Below are 19,088 nucleotides of genomic sequence, written 5' to 3' on the forward strand. Positions count from 1 at the left end.
TTTACAGTAGTTCCTCAGTAAGTTCTTAGACCAGACAGGTTGGCCTTCTCTCCCCACAAGCATCAATGAGTCTTGGGTGTCTATGTTCCTGTCACCAGTTCACTGGTTGTCCTTGCTTAGAGGACTTAGAGGTAGGTACTGCTCACTGCACAGTGGTAACACTGCCTGATGTTTCAGAGATGCTCTGACCCAGTCGTCTAGCCATCACAGTTAGGCCTTCAGATCCTTATGCTTGCCCATTTCTTCTGCTTCCAACCCATTAACTTCAAGATCTGACTGCCTCATATATCCATCTCGTGAGGGGTGCCACTGGAACCAGATCATCAATGTTATTCAATTTACCCGTTTGCTCACTCAAACCCCTTTGTGGCACCTTTTTTAAGAGTAAGTATTAATGTTTGCTTACATGCTGGCAATAACTGTAAAGGCCTAAGGGTTAACCCGAAGTGGAGTGAATGGGATTTAACAGTGCAGACAGGAACCAATCCAGTCATGATGTTTATTCTTTACGCCAGCAATACGTCAGATGTGCACACACACAGTGTTTTACACTGCAGCAGTTACTCCCAGGATCAGTGCAGTAAGCTCTAGATCAAACATTTCGTCTTCCTCTTTTTAAAAACAGCTTTGAAACAAGATGAAAATCACTTTTCTTACCCTCTTTTTTTGTTGTTTTTACAAGATTAATAGCAGGAAACGGCAGCAGAACATACAGCTTTTGTAAACAAGGCAGTAGCAAACAAACACTGAACATATGGTGCGTACCAAAAAAAACATAAAAAAAAAAAAAGTACACTGGAGAGTACGTTAATGGTGCCAATTTCAGAACGTCCACAAATTCACAGATTCCTCAATGTACGTATCTCAGATACGACTGTATCTACACGTATATCTTATTCTTCATTCTAGGAATTGTCTTCCAATGAAGAAAACCTCAGCATTAATGAAAACACTGAATAGGTTGTGCCATTAATGTTAGACTCAGTCTTTAATCCCTTAAACCTTTGCATGTAAACACACATTTATTTATTTTCATAATTTACATTAGTTTTTTTTAGGCCCTAAAATAAAACCCTGTGGAAAGCTAACCGGCTACGATAGTTTTCGCTTTAAGACTAATAACTGAATCATTAACCAACAGTTTGAGGGGTTAATATGGATATTAGAGGGGTATTTCATGAAGCAACATTTCTCAGTTAACCAGACAGGTTAGAAGCACTCCAACCAAAATTAAAGATGTAATCATTACATCTGTTGTAATACCATCTTACAGTAATGCCGACCTACAGCCATGCCACAACAGAGACTTTCAGTTTTAAAGACTAAAAAAAAAAAGAACAAAACATTCAAATGATGCATCTTGAAGGTGGCAGGGGAGCCAGCTACTGAAGCACATACTGTATTCAGTTATAGTCACAGAAAAAATCTCCAAAATGGCAACTTCACAGGAGAAGAAAAGAAAACTTTTAACTTTCAGTGGCAGTCAAAATAAAAATATTTTATTCTATTGAATAAATTTCTGGATTGTGGATTGTTTGTATTATAGTGGTTGTATAATGCATTTCCATAATGCATGCTGGGTTATGGAGTAAGAAAACATGATGCATAGGAAAAAACAATGGGGGCAATGGCTTCAAGAGAATATTACAAATGTCAAGACATACCATTAAATGCTCATTTAAATCCAAAGTCAATTCTGTCCAAGACTAGCAGTAGAGAAGAGACATTCCTATTGGTCTGCTTTGCTGAAAAAATCTGCTTTATGAAATACCCCCAACTGTGGCTAAGAACCACTGTTTAAGTGGTAATTTCCTCTCTAACTGGATTTTAAAGTTTAACGCTAAAGCTTGCTCGGCCTACCCACCCCATCCACGCTCACCTGATTGGCTGGCATCATCTTTAATGCCCGACCGTCCCATTGGCCGATGCTACTGAATAGAAGTTGAAGCCCGTAAAGATTGTGAAGCGTTTGATACTGAATGTTCCTCAATGGCAAACATGCATGTCTTTTACAGTGTCAGGCAAGTCTCCCTTTAAAGCAAATGCCACTTTTGTAAATCGAGGAGTAAAACGCCGGTATACTTTTTAAACGCAGCTGTATCTAATGGAAACATTATATTTACAGGCTTGATGGGATGAACACTGTTAGGTCTAGGAGAAATGCGCAAGTACTATCAGAGCTGGTATGTGCATGCAATAATTTAAAATGTCTCTTTACTATTATCCTTACATAACGCAGCCTTTAAATTGTAGAGTATTATAAAAGTACTTTTAGTGTGAACCGAAATAGATTTGAATACTATACAATTGGGCTTCAAAATGTGCTTATTAACGCTCTGTGAAATGAAAAGGAATCACAACACCACCCATCATAAAGTTACTCATGTACATGGAGTTGAAGGCGAAAAGCTAAAAAACTCTTTTCTCTGTTAGAGGCCAGATGTTGGAGCAGTACTGAAGGAACGGTGTTGAGAGGTTAGAGGGCACTGAGGAGGATCGGAGCACTTTAGAGGGCTCGCGGCCGCTTGGGGTTGATCTGCTTACTTGCTTGTTCCTCTTCCTGAAGAGCAGATCTGAATGCCTTCACTTTATCTGTTGAAGACAAGATAAAATGTAAAAAGATCAAATTTATAAAGATGGTACAGATAAACGTTTTTAAAGCAAATATTTCCTAGATTTTACTGAACACTCTGACCAGTAACCTTAAATCTGATGAACCTAATTGTTCTAGTACTCAACTCGAGTCACACTCTTAAGACTGTAACTTCAGGTGTTTTTACATTTGAATACTCAAGTGTGCACTCAGGACTGATTTCAGGCACGTTCAGGCGAGGGGCTCATCATAAAATTCCATAAAAAAAAAAACTGTATCGAAACGCACAGCGTCAAACATCACATTTCTGTGCATATTTTTACAAAATGGTAGGACCTAGGTAGCAACTAGAAGCAAACCCTAGACCAACGATTTTAGTCCTGGAAAAACAAACTTTGTGAAATGATTCATGATTTGTCTCAATATAATAATTTGTTAAACTACCTTTTTAAGTAACCACAGCATTATCACATAACTTACATTTTTATATAGGCTTTAAATACACTCCCACAATAATTCATTTGTTGTTCACCAAGTCTTGGTTTTTACTTTACTCGAGTCTTGGTCAACAAGTTAAGACACCCTATGCCCTAATAGCTGGTATTTCCCTCCTTGGCTGAAATAATTTAAGTTAGGTGTTTCCGATAATGATAATAATAACTAATTGTGTTTTAAATAAGACCGGCTCCTCCTAAATTCTCTGTAATGATGCTCGAATCATCTGCAGCTGATGTAGTGCATCTAATTCTAATTTTAGGCATTTGAAGTAGTAATAGATGTGGGGGTGTCCTATCATTTTCCACACAGTAAAATAGTACTTTACAAATGTAATATATTTAAAAGACAAAGGTTTTCATGCGGTGTCCTATCTTTTTCAGATGACTGTACTTATTCAATCACATCCTGTGTGCTGGTGCAATATGACTCAATGATTCAGATATAACGAGCAGAAAAAAGCTTCAGAAGCTCTATACTTAGTTATTATACTGAGAATAATACAATATTTTGTTACCTCTGAGCTCTGTTAACACCTCAATCTTTTGATCCAAAATCTGCTCCAGCTGTGTTGCGTACGACTCCACATCATAGTCCACCTCCTCAGTCATCTCAATAAGAACTTTCTCATCTTCAAGCCAGCGTATAGACTCCTGTAGCAAAACAATACATCAGGAATTGTACAACGGGGTTAGTTAGCCAAAACAGACACCATAAAGCTTAAAATGTGTCTCAACATTTTTAACTTAAGGGATAATTGCCATGATTTGGATACTAACAAATGCTAGTATAGAGTATCCACATGAAAGTGATGAAAAGAAAAGCTCTAATATTCTCTGTGGTCAAGTTTAGCTGGCCATGTGTGTGAAATGTGAAGAAAGCTTGTATGAGTAAGGACACACAAGGACTAACAATGTACCTGGAAGACAGCTCTGTGATCCTCCAGAACCTGCTCCTCCATCTCCACCAGCTGAGAAACAGCCTCATGGAAAGTGAATAGCTGAGGGGAAACCTCCTCCTCCTACACACATGACAAGACTTTTAATCTGTGTAATACACCACTAGAGCTATACAGAACAACAACATATTTAGCCTAAAATATCTATAATATACTATAATCATTTATAAATATAATAATTTATTAAAGGGCTGGCCTCAGTCAGTAGTCATATCAAGCCTAAATGTGGTGCGCTTACACTCTTATGTTAATCAGGCCTCCAGTTTACTAATTAATCTTGGGTTTATTGCTGCAACCACCTTCTTCAAGTCCCACCAAATATTTTCTATTGGTTTCAAGTTAGGTGACTGTGACAACCACTATAGAACCTTCTAGGATGACTTCTAAAACCAAACGTTGGTGGAGGTATGCTTGGAATAACACACACACAGGTATCCAGAACCAGAGGAAGCAAATGTGCCCCAGAGCATCACTGAGCCACAGCCATGCTTCACTGTAAGCAGGGTATTCAGACATATCGCTGATCCAACCACACCCAAAATGCTCTGCATCATCACCTTTAATCACAAATTTTATGAATCTGTTCCTTGGAGTTATTAAACAAAACTGGAACGTTTCAGGGCTATGGCTTACTGGTATGTTTGCAGAAGGAAGAGCGAAGCATACGCTGAAAAGAACAAGCTGAAACTTGGGAGCAACTGGACGGCCTGGAAGATTCTGGAGTGGCAGTCACAGTTGCCTCACTTGAACTCCACAGAAAATCTTTGGTGGGTTTTGAAGAAAACAGTTGCAACAACAAACTCAAGAATATTAGTGAACTGGAGGCCTGATACGAATAAGCAATATATGGGTCTTATAGCTTGTGCACTAATTTGCACTCAATTTGCAGTCAGACACCAATTAGCTAGATCTAATCTTATCATTACATGCTACTAATTTATGTGGCTGGCTTACAGCTTAAGATCTGACAGTCTGGGGTGAATATATGTACTATTACACCGCTAGTTTATATAGGTAAAGGTAAAGGTGCACGTATTTGTCACTGTACAGTGTACACTGTACAGCGAAATGTGTCCTCTGCATTTAACCCATCTGGTAGTGAACACACTCTCTCTCTCTCACTCACACACACACACACACACACACACACACACACACACACACACACACACACGTGTTGGGGGCAGTGAGTACACACACACACCCAGAGCGGTGGGCAGCCAACTCCAGCGGCCGGGGAGCAGAGAGGGTAAAGGGCCTTGCTCAAGGGCACAACAGTGGCAGCTTGCCAAACCCGGGAATCGAACCCACAACCCTGTTATCGATATCCCGGCGTATCTGTGGTGTGTGTTTGTACCTCAAATACCTAGGAAGTTAACTGAATTAAGCCTGTCAAGTGGCTCTCAGTTCCATGCTAATGCTGAGTCTATGAACTTAGATTTTATTGTCAGTGGTAGGCTGCTGATTAAGGCTTAACTGGATTTTTCTTTCCCTCCTTCCACCCTTTAATGGTGTGAAGCTGCCAATTTATGATACATAGATTTTGCATAGCAGCAATGATCTGCTAAAGACTGAGGGCAGAAAGTAGGGGTGGACGATATGTTAAAAATATTATGTCTATTTAAAATCCTTTAATGATGCACAATATTTAATGTAATATTCTGACATACAGACAGTAGCTGCAGATTCTTAAAAACTGCTTTTCACATGGTCTCCTATACTGAGTACAGTGATTACTACTCAAAATGTGCTGCACTTCATTTAACAGGACTAATTACACTCTTTGTAATGAAATGTGCAGTTGCTAAATTTATCATGGCACAATAAAATAACGTCACATTGCCCACCCCTAGCAGACATTGTTTAAACCCTGTTGCTAGATGTCGGTGTTGTACTCCAATACACAGCCCTAGACAGTGGGCATGAGAATAGATCTGTGTTCAAAAGGAACTGGACAGGATATCCTGGCAAAATTTTCTCTTACATTCTGTTCACAAAGCAGTTTGAGGTCATCACGTTGAGGAGAGCTGCCCACTCCCCACTGAGCCTCTAACACATCCAGCTGGGTCATTTGGTGGCCTCCTGTCCGGCCCTCCATCACTGCACTGGGGTCAACAGTCAGCTCCTTCACCCTTAACACAAATACACACAGTCTCAACTCCCCATTATTATTGCAAATTGACAGTGTGCTAATGACATGACTCATGACCAGGTGATTGATTCACAGCGTATGCATAGGATGACAATGACATGTCCATTAGCTTATAAAAAGGCAAAAGCATTAGAATGGACATGAGCCTTGGATCTGCTAAACAGAAAAGTGTTAAAACATGCCCAAAATGTGGTTATGCAGGACTGCAAAACTGACTGGTGAGAGCAAAGGGGGGGAAAAAAAGGAAAAAAGACTAACATAATCATCATGAGGAAATAGAAGAACCCCCCCACAAAAAAAGTCAAAAAGATGTGAAAAAGCAATCCCATACTAAAATGGAAGCAACTCATTCATACAAGTTATGTTAACAGAAAGACTGTGAGCCGAGGAGCAGTAAAGGAAGCGTGCGTGAGGTGGAAAAGGGGAGACCTGCTGGGTGAGGAAGCAAAGTCATCGTACTCGTAGGTGGGAGAAAGTTCGGCGCGGCCGCCACCCCCCTGAGAAAAGGGGATGTCTGAGGGGCTTATCCCAAACTCCTTCACTCTGACACAGTCAGCACACACAGCCGGGGGGGGGGGACAAAGAGAGGAGCTTGTGAGCAGAAGAGTACAGAGTGCTCCTGAAAGCCTCACCATTAGTACACAAATGTACAGGACAAATTGCTTAAATGAACACTAAATTCCTGCTCCTGCTCTTACCAAGTTCAGATATTTTAGCCACACCCAATGCTAACAATCTCCACAGACAGTAAAATGTGTCATTCTGAAGAGCTTAGTGACTTTATATTGATAGAATAAAAGAAATAATTGATTGAGTTAATAAAATGTCTGCCCTGCTAGATCTGCCCCAGTCACCTGTGCTATTACTGATAAATGGAAGAATCTAGAAGCAACAACAGGAACACCTGGCAGAGCAGCTGCATACTATCCTATCACTATCCTAAGATTACAATTACCCAGGTGTGAGTAATCTTGCTACACTATTCGGAGTGGAAAATCTTACCCAACATTAAATGTTTTTGGATTTTGGATTTGGGCACAGCCCCTTAGTTCCAGTGACGTACATTAAGCAGTTTTATGTGGATAATCCTAATGCTACAGAATTATTGCTATTTTAATTATTACATGCTTTCAAATTTCTGCCTACATTGTTTGGGGAAGGCCCTGTGTCCCTGTTCAATATTCATGGTTCATGGTTTTGGAATGAGAGTTCCCAAGTTCTTGTAGGTGACAATTAGATGTCCTCATACTTTTGGTCATAAATTCTTGTGTTATACTAAGGAAATTAACTGCACCCTAGAAAAGACTAATAAAGAATAACTTTTTTGGGTCTGATTCTTTTATCAACTTCTGGGAGTAAATATAAGCATATTACCCAATAAAAGCAAACAAGACTGGCACCAGCAGGACCGAATGTTATTTGTGGGTGTTGCTGTGTGCTGTGGAAGCTGGCAGATTTTTTAAACAAATATATGTTTTGTTGATTCTACACATAATTTTGCATAATGTTTAATTGCAGACATTTGTGTGACTGCAGAAAGTGTGCTATAATATTTCTTATCAGCACAACTACGGTTACACTAAGATAACTAGTAAGCAAGAAAGCTAATTAGCCAAATTAGGCGCTTTAGCCTTGTACACATAAAATGACAACTGCATCGTTAATTGCAGTCATTAAGACAATCCAAACTGCCACTTCAGCAGGTGGAATATTAGCTAGAATTAGAACTGAAACAGCAGTTTCATTTTCTCCTAAATGTACAGTAGAAAACTGGCCAAAGGTACTGTTTGAGGCTGTTTCAGTCTTCCATATTCTACTGAATGCAATGTGATCTGGAAGCAGTGCTGTGCTAAGATTAGCAGCCTTCAATAAAGCTGCCTGTAAAAGATATGCTAATCTCATTTTGTCTAATAATCAGATTAGTTACTATCAGAATTTTGGACTGAACACACACATTTACCCACACAAAAACAGTATGTACTTTTTATAGGCAAGATCAGCTCTGAATATATTGCAGTATGCACTTCTAAAGCTATAATGCTCCTGTGATACTGTGTATATTACCTGTTGGCATATCTCAGTGTATTCAAAGTGTTCTCACAGGAAGCCATGCCGGGGGAGATGGTAGCAATCTGCAGACAGGACAGATCAAAATTATAAATGATGATCTGACAATTGTTGACCCTTCCTGTAATTTAGGGCTTCTTGCTAGGAACTGCATTCAACTAATATTGATTCTAATGCATGAAAAGCTGTATTTCTACAAGGATGAGGAGCTGAAAAAGAGCACTTAAAAAGCCTACTTTATGAGAGCTTTCTTTTCAAAACCTCTTTAGTTTTAGTTAATGAGATACAATGGCCAAAAGCACATTAATAAAGTTAGGCTTTAAGAGTTATATACATTTAGATAAAGCTTTCACATTTGTAAACTAAATAAAGAAAGTAAATTCTAACGTACCAAATGATTCATTCAATCTGTATTCAAATCATTCGGGCCAGTCCTACAGGTAGAAACCAAACAAACCAGGGGATGTTTCTCACCATGCATGTTCTGGAGTTTTCTCCAATGAACGAGTCTCGCAGAACTTGGGTTAGCTTACTAGCTCGGAAAGGAGTGTGAGGTTTATTGCGGCCTAAGGCTCTGATGCACTCCTGCCAAGGAGAAAGTTCACAGTGTTGGCACAGAAACAGAATATCAAAAAGACAGAATATCAAGAAGATGACAGGGTGTGTATGCATATGTGGGCAGGCTGACCTTCAGAGCCAGTAAACTCTTGTTGATCTCGGCCCCTTCGAGGCGCGTCTGGCGGTCAGCGCTAGATGTGTCCGCCCCCCTCTCATTGCCAGCAAGGTCGATCAGGGAGAACTTGCCATGCATTTTGCCTCTCCTCCGTAAAATAATCTGGAACACGGCATGGCTACGCGAAGAGTGAGCGTTTGCTGAGGTCTGCCCAGATGTTCTGCGGTAGAGAGTATACAGGTTAATCAGAGAGGTGAAAACATCACTTAAAGAGATAGTTTGACAATAGAAAATATTTGAGTCATCCAAGAAATGTTTGGTTTGCTCCTTTAGTTCTGCACAAGGCTAGTGTAGCTTGCAGGTGAAGGAAGAAGCAAACTGCACACCAAACAGAATGACTGGCTACAGCTAAGGTCAGTGAAAATTAAGCCCTCCATTTTCTGGGAATATTACATTAACATGATTTTTTGCTTTTTTTGTAATTGTTTGTTATTGATTAACTGGTAATATAAGGGCCATTTGTACAATTTCAGTACAGTGAACTACAGTAGGCCTTTACCTGCAGCTGTTTCCCATTTCTATGAGCTTGAGAACGTCCTCTGTGCACTTGACTTCACGCTCCTGTAGCCCTACAACCTGCACCTGCTGCTTACCATCCTCCAGAACTCGTAGCTTTGCCTTCCTGTTGAGCAGGTCAAACACCTGCACACACAAGTCACAGGGTCACGTCTCAACACTACATTGATTTGTTTGTTGACCCCCCCACCCTTCTTCCTTTTTCAATTAACCCATCTATTTGCAGCTCTCGCTAGCACCAGCAATGCTCCCGACACTAGGAGGGTAAGGACTTAACACATCTCCATCGATACATGCTAAGCCAGCCATTTTTTCAAACTGCCGCCAATGCGATTTTGCTGGGCAACCAACCGGCTCGGAGGAAAGTGCCTGGTCGCCAGCTCCACTGCACCAGCTAATCGACACAAGTGTGATGGGAAAGGGTGTCACCTACCCACCCGAAGTGCGCATGGCCAATTGTGCTTTTTACTGACTCTAACCGCTGATGGCAAAACAGCATGGACTGGCATTCAAACTTGACCCTGGGCCATAGGGGCAGTGTAGTGAACCACTGAGCCTTCAAGTCAATCTCTTTAAGTTTAGGGTCGGGAGTGTGCTTCAATCCATAACATCACTAATAAAATAACCTTATCGTTGAATAAAAGTTAAGAGGGAGTCCGAACGGGTTACTTGCCTTCCCACTGTAAATTTCAAAGAAGGTTGCATACACTTGAAGGTCTAACTTCTTGTAATTTGGTTTCTTTAACATTAGGAAAACATCCCGTGCTGCAAAGAAATAAAGTTAGGTTTAAGGAACAGTTTGGCAGAAAATCGAATTAACATGATTTATCACTTATCCCAGATGCAATCAAGCCAAGACTTGTTAAGTAATCATGCTTTCAGTATACAACAACAAACACTGAATTTAGACTGTCACCAATCTCATCTTGGTAATTTGCTATTACAACTACATACACAAGTGTAAAAGGATTTTTTTAAACAACACAGATATACTCTATAACATACAAGCTAACATACTAATATTGGCTGCCAAACTATTCTGAACCAAAAGCCCCATACACACCTGCCAATGCGTAGATCCCTTTTGAGCAGTCCTGGTTTTTCCCTGAAAAATCCCCACCCATTGTCTGAAACAGAGGAAAAAATGGATTAAGTTGATGGACTAGGGTTACTGTTCTTTATATAATTTGTTCTTTCCTGTATCTTATGTGATAAATACCTGTAATAATGATACCTACATGAGTTTTGCCACTCCCTGTTTGTCCATAAGCAAAGCACGTAGCCATCCCCCTCTCAAAAATGGTTTCTACGAGTGGCCGGGCAGTAAACCTGTAAAAAACAAAAATAATAATGCAAACTTCTTGCAACATTTGCACAAGCTTTTTGTCCCCCCCACCCAAACTGTGGTAGAGAAAAGCCTAACCTGTAAACCATTTCGTTTGTGGTGGTGTCATCAAAAGCATAATCAAAGCGAAATGTCTGATTCTCTAAGTATCTTGTTAAATCCACTTTTTGTTTGGGTTCGTGCACCATGACTACGTCTTTACTGGGGATGGTAATGACGTCCAAGTCCTTCGTGGACAGCTCTGAGACAGGGAATTTATACAGTATTATTGGGTCTTCCAAAATTGAAAGTAATTTACGCTTTATACAATTCAAATTAAAATGCTTCCCAAAGTTACTTTGGTAGTAAAACATTTTATATTTACCTTTCTTATTTAGTGGCCGTGCCCTGACACACACACATATTCTGTGCTCTTCAATCTACAAAAAGGAAAAACATGCATCAGGTTTACAACATCAGTGCTAGAAAGTTACACAGCATGCCAATGTCCCAGTGTAAAAATAAGACATAGGGTACTGTATATTATTCAAACCAAGTTTTTTTAAGTAACCATTTACCAGATCAGCCGTCGTTAGTGGCCTGTAGTCGAGGCTTGCTCTAAAGTCCCGGATCATACACATAATTTCATAATTGGGGGTTATGGCGTCAACTTCCTGTATGGAACATAAAACACATTCCCTCTAAGATGAGTTATTCAAAATACTCACAATACTGCAGTTTTTGTGAGATGCTGATGCATTACAACAACTACCATGAGATTATGACGATGTACTGGTCATATCGCGATATGAGACTAAGATATAGTGAGACATCATATGCATAAAACCTGAGTAAAAGAATAGGTTACTTTTTTCTGCAATCAGAACAGTAAGATCTGAGTACAAAACTGCTAATAACCAATACAATTAAATGCTGTTACAAATATAGTCTGAAATAACACACAGCTGTGTTAGAGTGTTTATCTTAAAGTAGCATTATGTGAGAACTGGTATTTTGGCTATGATTCTGAAGCATTTTATTGTTTTATGTTAAGGTAAATGAATGCATAATGTTGCTTACAGTGACACACTTCAATTTTAAACAGCTTATTTAACATGGTTGTAATGGTTTTTAAGAAATATCAGCAGACACTTTCAGTAACAGTATCAGCAAAGAAAGCAAGGTATCGTATCATCTCTAAAGACAACTAGATAATTTTTATTCATTTGTGTCATCAACTACAATATCCTCTCATAAGCCCTTTTTTAATATATGCACAGCCCTGCAGACTACATAATCAGTCTGTAAATCTGCGGGACCAAAGTCCAGAGATTAAGATTGAGCACATGTTTGCAAACTAAGCTCTATTGCAGTACCTGTGCCCTCTTCTCCCTTAGCTCCTGCTGCTGCAAGCGTCTCCTCTCCCGCTTCTCCTGCAGTTTCTCCACCTCCTTCACACAGTTCGACTTCCTGCGAGCTGCATGCACATGCACATATACATCACTTTCACAAGCAAATTCAACAGATCATCAACCTGAAATGGTATTAAAATCATTCTGATGGCACAGGATACAGAATTTTTTTTTCTGCAAGCCGTTAATTAAACAAACCTGTTTATCTTGTGACGTGTTAGGCATTGGAGGGTGAATAAAGGAAAAACTTGAGCCAAGACCACTAGGAGGTTCACTGACTGCCCACAAACAATGGCGACAAGAGGGAACATCTCGGAGGTATCTGGAAAACAATTCTAAATGCCTCTTTTGTTTTTCTCCATCTACACTGGCTTTGTTCGAGCCTCTGACAGCTCTCCACTCCACTATGCTTTTTTGAGTCTTTTGGGGGACTGATCTACTCAATTAGTCAAGAGATCCTTTTTACTTGTAACAGTACCTATACTCAAAAAAAATGGAGGGAAAATAAGATCGGGCAAAAGCAGTAGAGTGTGCACAAAGGACAGATACGACAGCTCAGAGGGCGAGCCGGTGTATGCTATAAGAGTGAGCAACACACCGATTTTAAAGTGATAACTTACAACACAATACACTTCTCGGAGTAGATTAGGGCTACCTTCAGTAGTACTACAACACTAAGCAACTGAACACTGAGAACAAATCATGAAAGGGCCCATTTACAGTCTGTAAACAACAGACTGAAGCAGCAGTCAGTGTACAAAATCTGTATACTAACACATAGCTGTTTCCCCTTATTGTTTAGCCATTTCTCCTGTTATAATAATAAATTGCAATTTAAAATTGTCTATACTGATTCAAATTGTCTGTCATGAAGATGTTAAATACTAATAATGATGTTCGAGCCATCTGAGAAAAATTGTGTAAAAAAATGTGTACTTTGCAATGCTGTACAGTTCTGTATCTGTAGGCCTCTATATGCTCTGATGCTGTATGCTGTTATGGGCTGTGCAGTGTTGATACAAGCTTGTCGTTAAGTGGAGGTACCGTTTTGCTGCTGCTGCAATGTCTGGTGCTGGATCGGAGGAGGAGCCGGAGCAGCTGGAACCTGTTCTGTCTGCTGGCTGGGCCGTGCCCTTGTTGTACCTACAACTAACCAGAGACAAAACCATTAATGCCCAAGTCATCTTTAAAACAGTTAACTACCACTGCACAGAAAAATAAGATCAAATATCAATATTAAATATCAAATAATTACATTTTGCATTTTCATTAAGGTTTCAAATCATTCAGAATGGTCTCAATAGGATGGCATACCTGTCAAAAAATGGCCTACCTCTGTTATCCCTTGCAGGTGCTTCATTCTTGGGTGGTGCTACTGTGCGACGGTTCTAGGAACAACAAATACAAAAAACTTAAAGAGGAAAAACAGGGATATCAGAAGAATATACACATTAAAAAACATTGCAACAAGCAGTATGAGTTAAACCCTATTCTTAAATTAAATTAAATTACATGCACATTAATCTGAAGTAATAACTCGCAGTGCTTGCTGAGCTCAAACCTTATTGGTGGGGATCTTGTTAACTTTTATAGAACTTGACAAGGCAGGAGGAGGAGTTTCTGGACTTTGTGCGATCTCCTCCTCTGGTGCAAGATCTGGATTTAGTGCAAAAATGCTCTCCAAGTCAATCTGTTTAAGAAAGACAAATCACGCAAGCTGACCAGGTTGGATTAGGGTTGTGTACTGGCAAAGGACCTGCCAATATGTATGTATAATAATACAGGGGTTACAATTTAATACATTGAATAGATTTAATACATTTTAGGAAAACATAATGTCATAATATATAAAACAACACACCAATCATATGCATAGAATCTGAGTACACAGGCACAACACAAAATGATCCACTATCTGCGACCAATCTTTGTGTGTAAAATATTATTTGAAATTTGCTATTAAGTTTCAGATTTAATAACATAATATCGCAATACTTCAATATAGCGATATTTTCTTACACCCCTAGGTTGAATAATTTTTAAGAACAAGGTGCATCCTTAGTTGTTGAAAACCTACTGGCAAATAAGACAAAGCAACACATCTGTATCTTACATAAACTGGACCGGCTCTGCAGTTCCTTTTTTTTTTTTTTTTTTTTTTAAATCAGGAGGTTATATAAGACAGATATACAAACACTGGTCTCTCTCCTCCAACTTGGAATAGGCACTACCAAATAACAGTGATCTTGAAAGTTAAAAAAATATACAGCTCAGGAAAAACTTATTTAGACCATTAATCATGCCTTTTAGCCACTGTGACATTTACATATGCCGGGCTGCCATCTTTAACACTGTTTGCTGTAGCACTCATCTTCGATTAAAAAGAGATAAGCTTTCAGACAAACAAGGTAAAACCAGATGCCTACCTCTTTGCCCTTTGTGTCTCCATTTTCTATCCACTCCACTGTGACACTTTCATTATCTTCATTAAGCGATGTGACCATGGCTTGGTGTATTCGGCCTGCAATGAGATGGGACAGCACAATTTCAGCCAGATATCGCAGGATAGACATATCAACCTGAGCACTCTAACATAAATAATGGGTCTTAGTTTTGTGGTTTGTCTGGTGTGAAATATCTTCTCATGTCTAAATGCCCACTGAAAAGAAAAATGGAAACAATAGAAATGAGGGAATCATTGACTTATTATGATGATTGTTATGAATATACTAGATGAATTTAACATACTTGAGCTTGACTACCATCACAACAAAGACTGTTGAATTATATTTTAATATTATGATATTATGATAATATTATGAAGTATTAGAAATTACCCCAATCTTAACCAATACAAATGCATGAATAACTGCATAGCAATGATATACCAATATGGATACACATTGACTGCTCTTGCTAAACATTTTCTTTTTAGCCAAACAAGGGGGGTGCAGTTGGAAAGGCACATATTTATTTTTTAACTGAGCCTAAAGTTTACACATTTATATTTTAAGTAGGGCTGCAGGATATTGGCCAAAAACAGATTGCGATATGGTAAAAATACAGGACATTTTTTTTAACCAGATTTCACCCTAAGGTTTTATTTAATACCTGAAGTTAAACAAGATTAGCATGCAATAAGCCTTTTTTAACTCATCTGCAACAAAACTTATTTTTATTCAAAATGCAGATTCTAAACTTTTGAATAGTAGATTCATATCAGGGGTTCACTGGTGTGATTTATTATATATTTAAAGTCACACTTGTACTATTCAACAGTATGATTACTATGTGGTCCATCATGTAACCCTATTACAAAATGTCCATTATCTACTGGCTGTAAGAAATGACACAGCCTGATAATCTTATGCTTAAGGCTGCAATGTTACAAAATAATCCTGTGTCAGTTATATTTGCCATTGCCAGCTAATTCATGCCAAGGGTGGACACTGAAGCAATGTAGCAGGTGCACACAACAATGTTCTTCTAGCCTAATGTTGCTCTATGCAATCAGGTCATTGTTGCCGTCTGCATGCTAGATAGTAATTAAGTCATTCAGTTGTTCAGCATGTTTCCACTTGGCACAGAAAAAAGTGGTACTTGTGGTTTCGAAAACAGCAGCAGAATAGAGGACATTACTGTGTGCATATCTGGAGTCAAAGGTCTTGGTCATTTAATAATGTCCTTACAAATGCATTAATTTAATTTCACGCAGGTGCACCGAGAACACGTGGTACGCACTATTAGGGTTAATACGGTAATTTATACAATAACAACCATGCATGCACCCCAGAAACAGCTGTAGCTGTCCTTGGACTTGCATGGTATTGTGGGAACTGTAGTGGTTTAGGAGTATTGCTATGGTAACCGTGGTCCTGTATGCCCCCTACCTCTCCTCCCTCTCGCTGCTGCAAGTAGAGAGAGTAACTGTCGGCCTTACACTCATTATACTTGATCCCTCACTGTTCTTACCTTTGGTTTAAAAACGACTCAAATTAAACAGGAATTTCTTTGATATTCTGGCTTTTAACATCTCATTTCAACTCATGAAATCATGGTGGATTGGACAAGGACAGGGCTTAGGATTTTTATTTATTTATTTATTTTTTGCATGTGGGTGTGTGTGGAAATGTTTTACCCCATTGTTCCATACTCATATCGAACCGTGATGCCCAAACCACGATGCAAACTGAACCATGACTTTTGTACACTATAACCCCCAACCCAACCAATAAGTCCTCACCTCTCTGTATGTTTGAGTGCTTTCTGAATGAGGCACAATACCTAACAGACAATCACAACAGATTTGTCTTACATCTGTCTAAAAGGCACAGTAAAAGATTATTTAATTCTAAGGAATAAAGAGTAAAATGTAAAAAAGAACCATTTTCATAACAAAGCTGTGCAAACATTGTAAGTGGACCTCAGTGGAAACATATCCAAGAAAAATTGATAATATGAGCCCTTAAAACTATCTGCCACACTTACAATCATGTGGAAAAAAAATATTAAATATGCTAATAATAAAAAGGTGTCACCCCTTCCAAATATATGTAATCATTTGGGACGCACCACAATGGAAAACTGTCCAAATGTTGGCCTGATCATATTACAGGTGTAATCCCTGGTGATGCCACAGCCATCCGTGGCCAGAAGTTCAAGATAACATAATTAGCATTGCTCTTTCTGGGTGGGTAGGATGGCCCTGCCATCTGCCACCATCACTGCACCTTCAGGATAACCATAAACATTGGTCAAATTTAAACATCTACCCAACATCTACAATTGAGGAGTGAGCGAATGATGATCAACTCAACCCTTCTCTGAGCCCAAATGGAGTGTATGGTGGAAATGGGCATGGGGAGAAATTCTGCAGGGCCTAAACATTTGATCACTACAATTTAGCCAGCAGCAATGGCCAACAGACACCACACTTTCTTCTCTGCTATGTCCAAATATATTAGACAAAAGACATTCTGAGAATAAATGTGGTGTGTGCTGGCCATTGATGCTAGTCAGACAACATTTTGTGTAAATGACACTTCTACACAGTCATTAAACTGAGGATAACCGGCAGGCTGTGTTGTGATCCAGATGATGCCAATTCCTGCATCAGCTAGCATCACCCTTATTCTGGCACACTGGCCAGTTTATTCAAGGGCGGACACTGGAGGACCAGAGGCAACGCGCGCGCGCACGCACACACACACACACACATTTATCTAAACACACAAACATACATAAACACACATTTTGCTTTTTCTCAGCGCTTTTCTGATTAACTAACGAATTTAAATCGCAACAACGTCCTTGACATTATTCGCCCGTTAGTCAGTTTTTGAGCCATTTGTTGCAGCCGATGGGCGTTTTCAACTGCTATGCTAACGGGTTAGCACGCTGCAGCAGAGGCTGGTCAGCTGGAAAGAAGCCCCAGTATTCCCAAAAAAAAGACACAGGGAATAATAAAGACACTACGCTTTAGTCTCATATCTTTTATGTCACCTCGCCGGCATTGCCGCCCGCTGCAGTGCCGTATCTTTCGCTCTGTTTAGCTCAGCTAACGCGCTAAACCCCATCCACTGAGGCCGCAGTTACCGGGCAACAAAGCTGCTGCCGGAGCTCCTCACCGCATCCTCACCGCTCTTACACAGCGCTGACACTCACCGTCGCTCCGCTTGATTTCCACGTAAATGCCGATGAGGATCTTTCCGAATATACCCGCCATGCCTCATGTGGGAAAGGGGCTGTTTGTAAGGCTGACTGTATTTGGGGGCTTAATGTGAGACTAAGTTGTTGGGCGCAGGCAGCGCAGACCGGGCGTGTGGAGGGAGGGAGAGAGGTAGAAGAGCGCATGCGCAAAAGCCGCTCTTCCCGCACACATCTGATCAGAAAAAGGCTTAACATAATCTATTTGACATCTACATACAATTCTGTCATTTTAATGATTCATTTATTCATTTAAGTATTTTATTAAAAAATAAAATATTAAGAAGCATATCCGAGTGTATTTTCGGTGAGGAACATTTATATCCGCTGCATTTACACGGAGAAGAACGGTTGTTAATATAACTATTATTAATATAATTAAGAAAACATTCTTGAGTTAAGGTCCTGCACCATATTTTGAACGTCGGGACGAACTGTCTTTCTGGCTGTTTTCCTCTATAGGAAAAAGAAATGACAGGGACTTCTAATGAAATAATTGTAAACCTCAAACACTGTTGTTCCTCCTTCAAAAAAAAAGAAAATCCAGCAGACCCAAAACAGGCAAAGACCCTCCAAACTGTTACGTAACAGTCTGACTCGCTGCTGGGCTCGGCAAGCTGCCACTGTTGGGCCCTTGGCACGGCCCTTCACCCTCTCTGCTCCCCAGGCGCCGCAGCAATGGCTGCCCACCGTCCACTGTCCACTGAGTGTGTTTCTCTGGTGTGTATGTGTGTGTTCACTGCATGGATGGGTTAAAGGCAGAAGCCAAATGTCTGTGTCACCAAAAAAAATATCACAAATGGTGAATATGGTTGGGGAAAAGGAAAAAAAAGAGAATATAATTCTATAGTTAAATATAAATAAATTAATTAATAAATAAAAAAATTAAATATATGTATTATATACTGCAGCAATGCTGGCCTGCCATTACCTTAGAAAATGTGCCTTAATTATCATTTCAAATCATGGTCCATTTTTTTATTCTAGTCTATTGGTTTATCGTGGCAATTTCAAATGTTGTACACAAAATGCAGGAGGTTTTTAGTCTAACAGCAACCAAATACTGTATAGCAGACCAGAGTGCTGTGTACGCTCACTCTCTGAGTCATGAGGACAGATGGTGTGTGTTTGG

At 39.6% G+C, this 19,088-nt stretch overlaps 1 protein-coding gene across 3 annotated transcripts; it reads right to left on the reverse strand.

Annotated features, from left to right (window-relative positions):
• Positions 1–491: 491 nt before the first annotated feature.
• Positions 492–18,102, reverse strand: LOC140536612 (kinesin-like protein KIF2A). Of its 3 annotated transcripts, none has more exons than XM_072658525.1 (21): positions 17,915–18,102; positions 14,677–14,771; positions 13,812–13,940; positions 13,584–13,638; positions 13,295–13,399; positions 12,215–12,315; positions 11,417–11,512; positions 11,224–11,278; positions 10,938–11,100; positions 10,753–10,843; positions 10,578–10,641; positions 10,188–10,279; positions 9,498–9,640; positions 8,954–9,158; positions 8,740–8,850; positions 8,263–8,330; positions 6,658–6,741; positions 6,031–6,178; positions 4,008–4,109; positions 3,606–3,741; positions 492–2,592 (listed from the first exon to the last, which is right to left on the reverse strand). In XM_072658525.1, the coding sequence occupies exons 1-21, from the start codon at positions 17,973–17,975 to the stop codon at positions 2,507–2,509; spliced, it is 2,190 nt and encodes a 729-aa protein (XP_072514626.1). In that variant the 5' UTR covers positions 17,976–18,102; the 3' UTR covers positions 492–2,506. The 3 variants fall into 3 exon arrangements, with proteins under 3 accessions (XP_072514626.1, XP_072514625.1, XP_072514627.1); XM_072658524.1 differs by having other exon boundaries at positions 6,628–6,741; XM_072658526.1 differs by lacking the exon at positions 6,658–6,741.
• Positions 18,103–19,088: the final 986 nt, after the last annotated feature.

This window comes from Salminus brasiliensis, chromosome 16 (genome assembly GCF_030463535.1).
Source record: "Salminus brasiliensis chromosome 16, fSalBra1.hap2, whole genome shotgun sequence".
Classification (NCBI taxonomy): domain Eukaryota; kingdom Metazoa; phylum Chordata; class Actinopteri; order Characiformes; family Bryconidae; genus Salminus; species Salminus brasiliensis.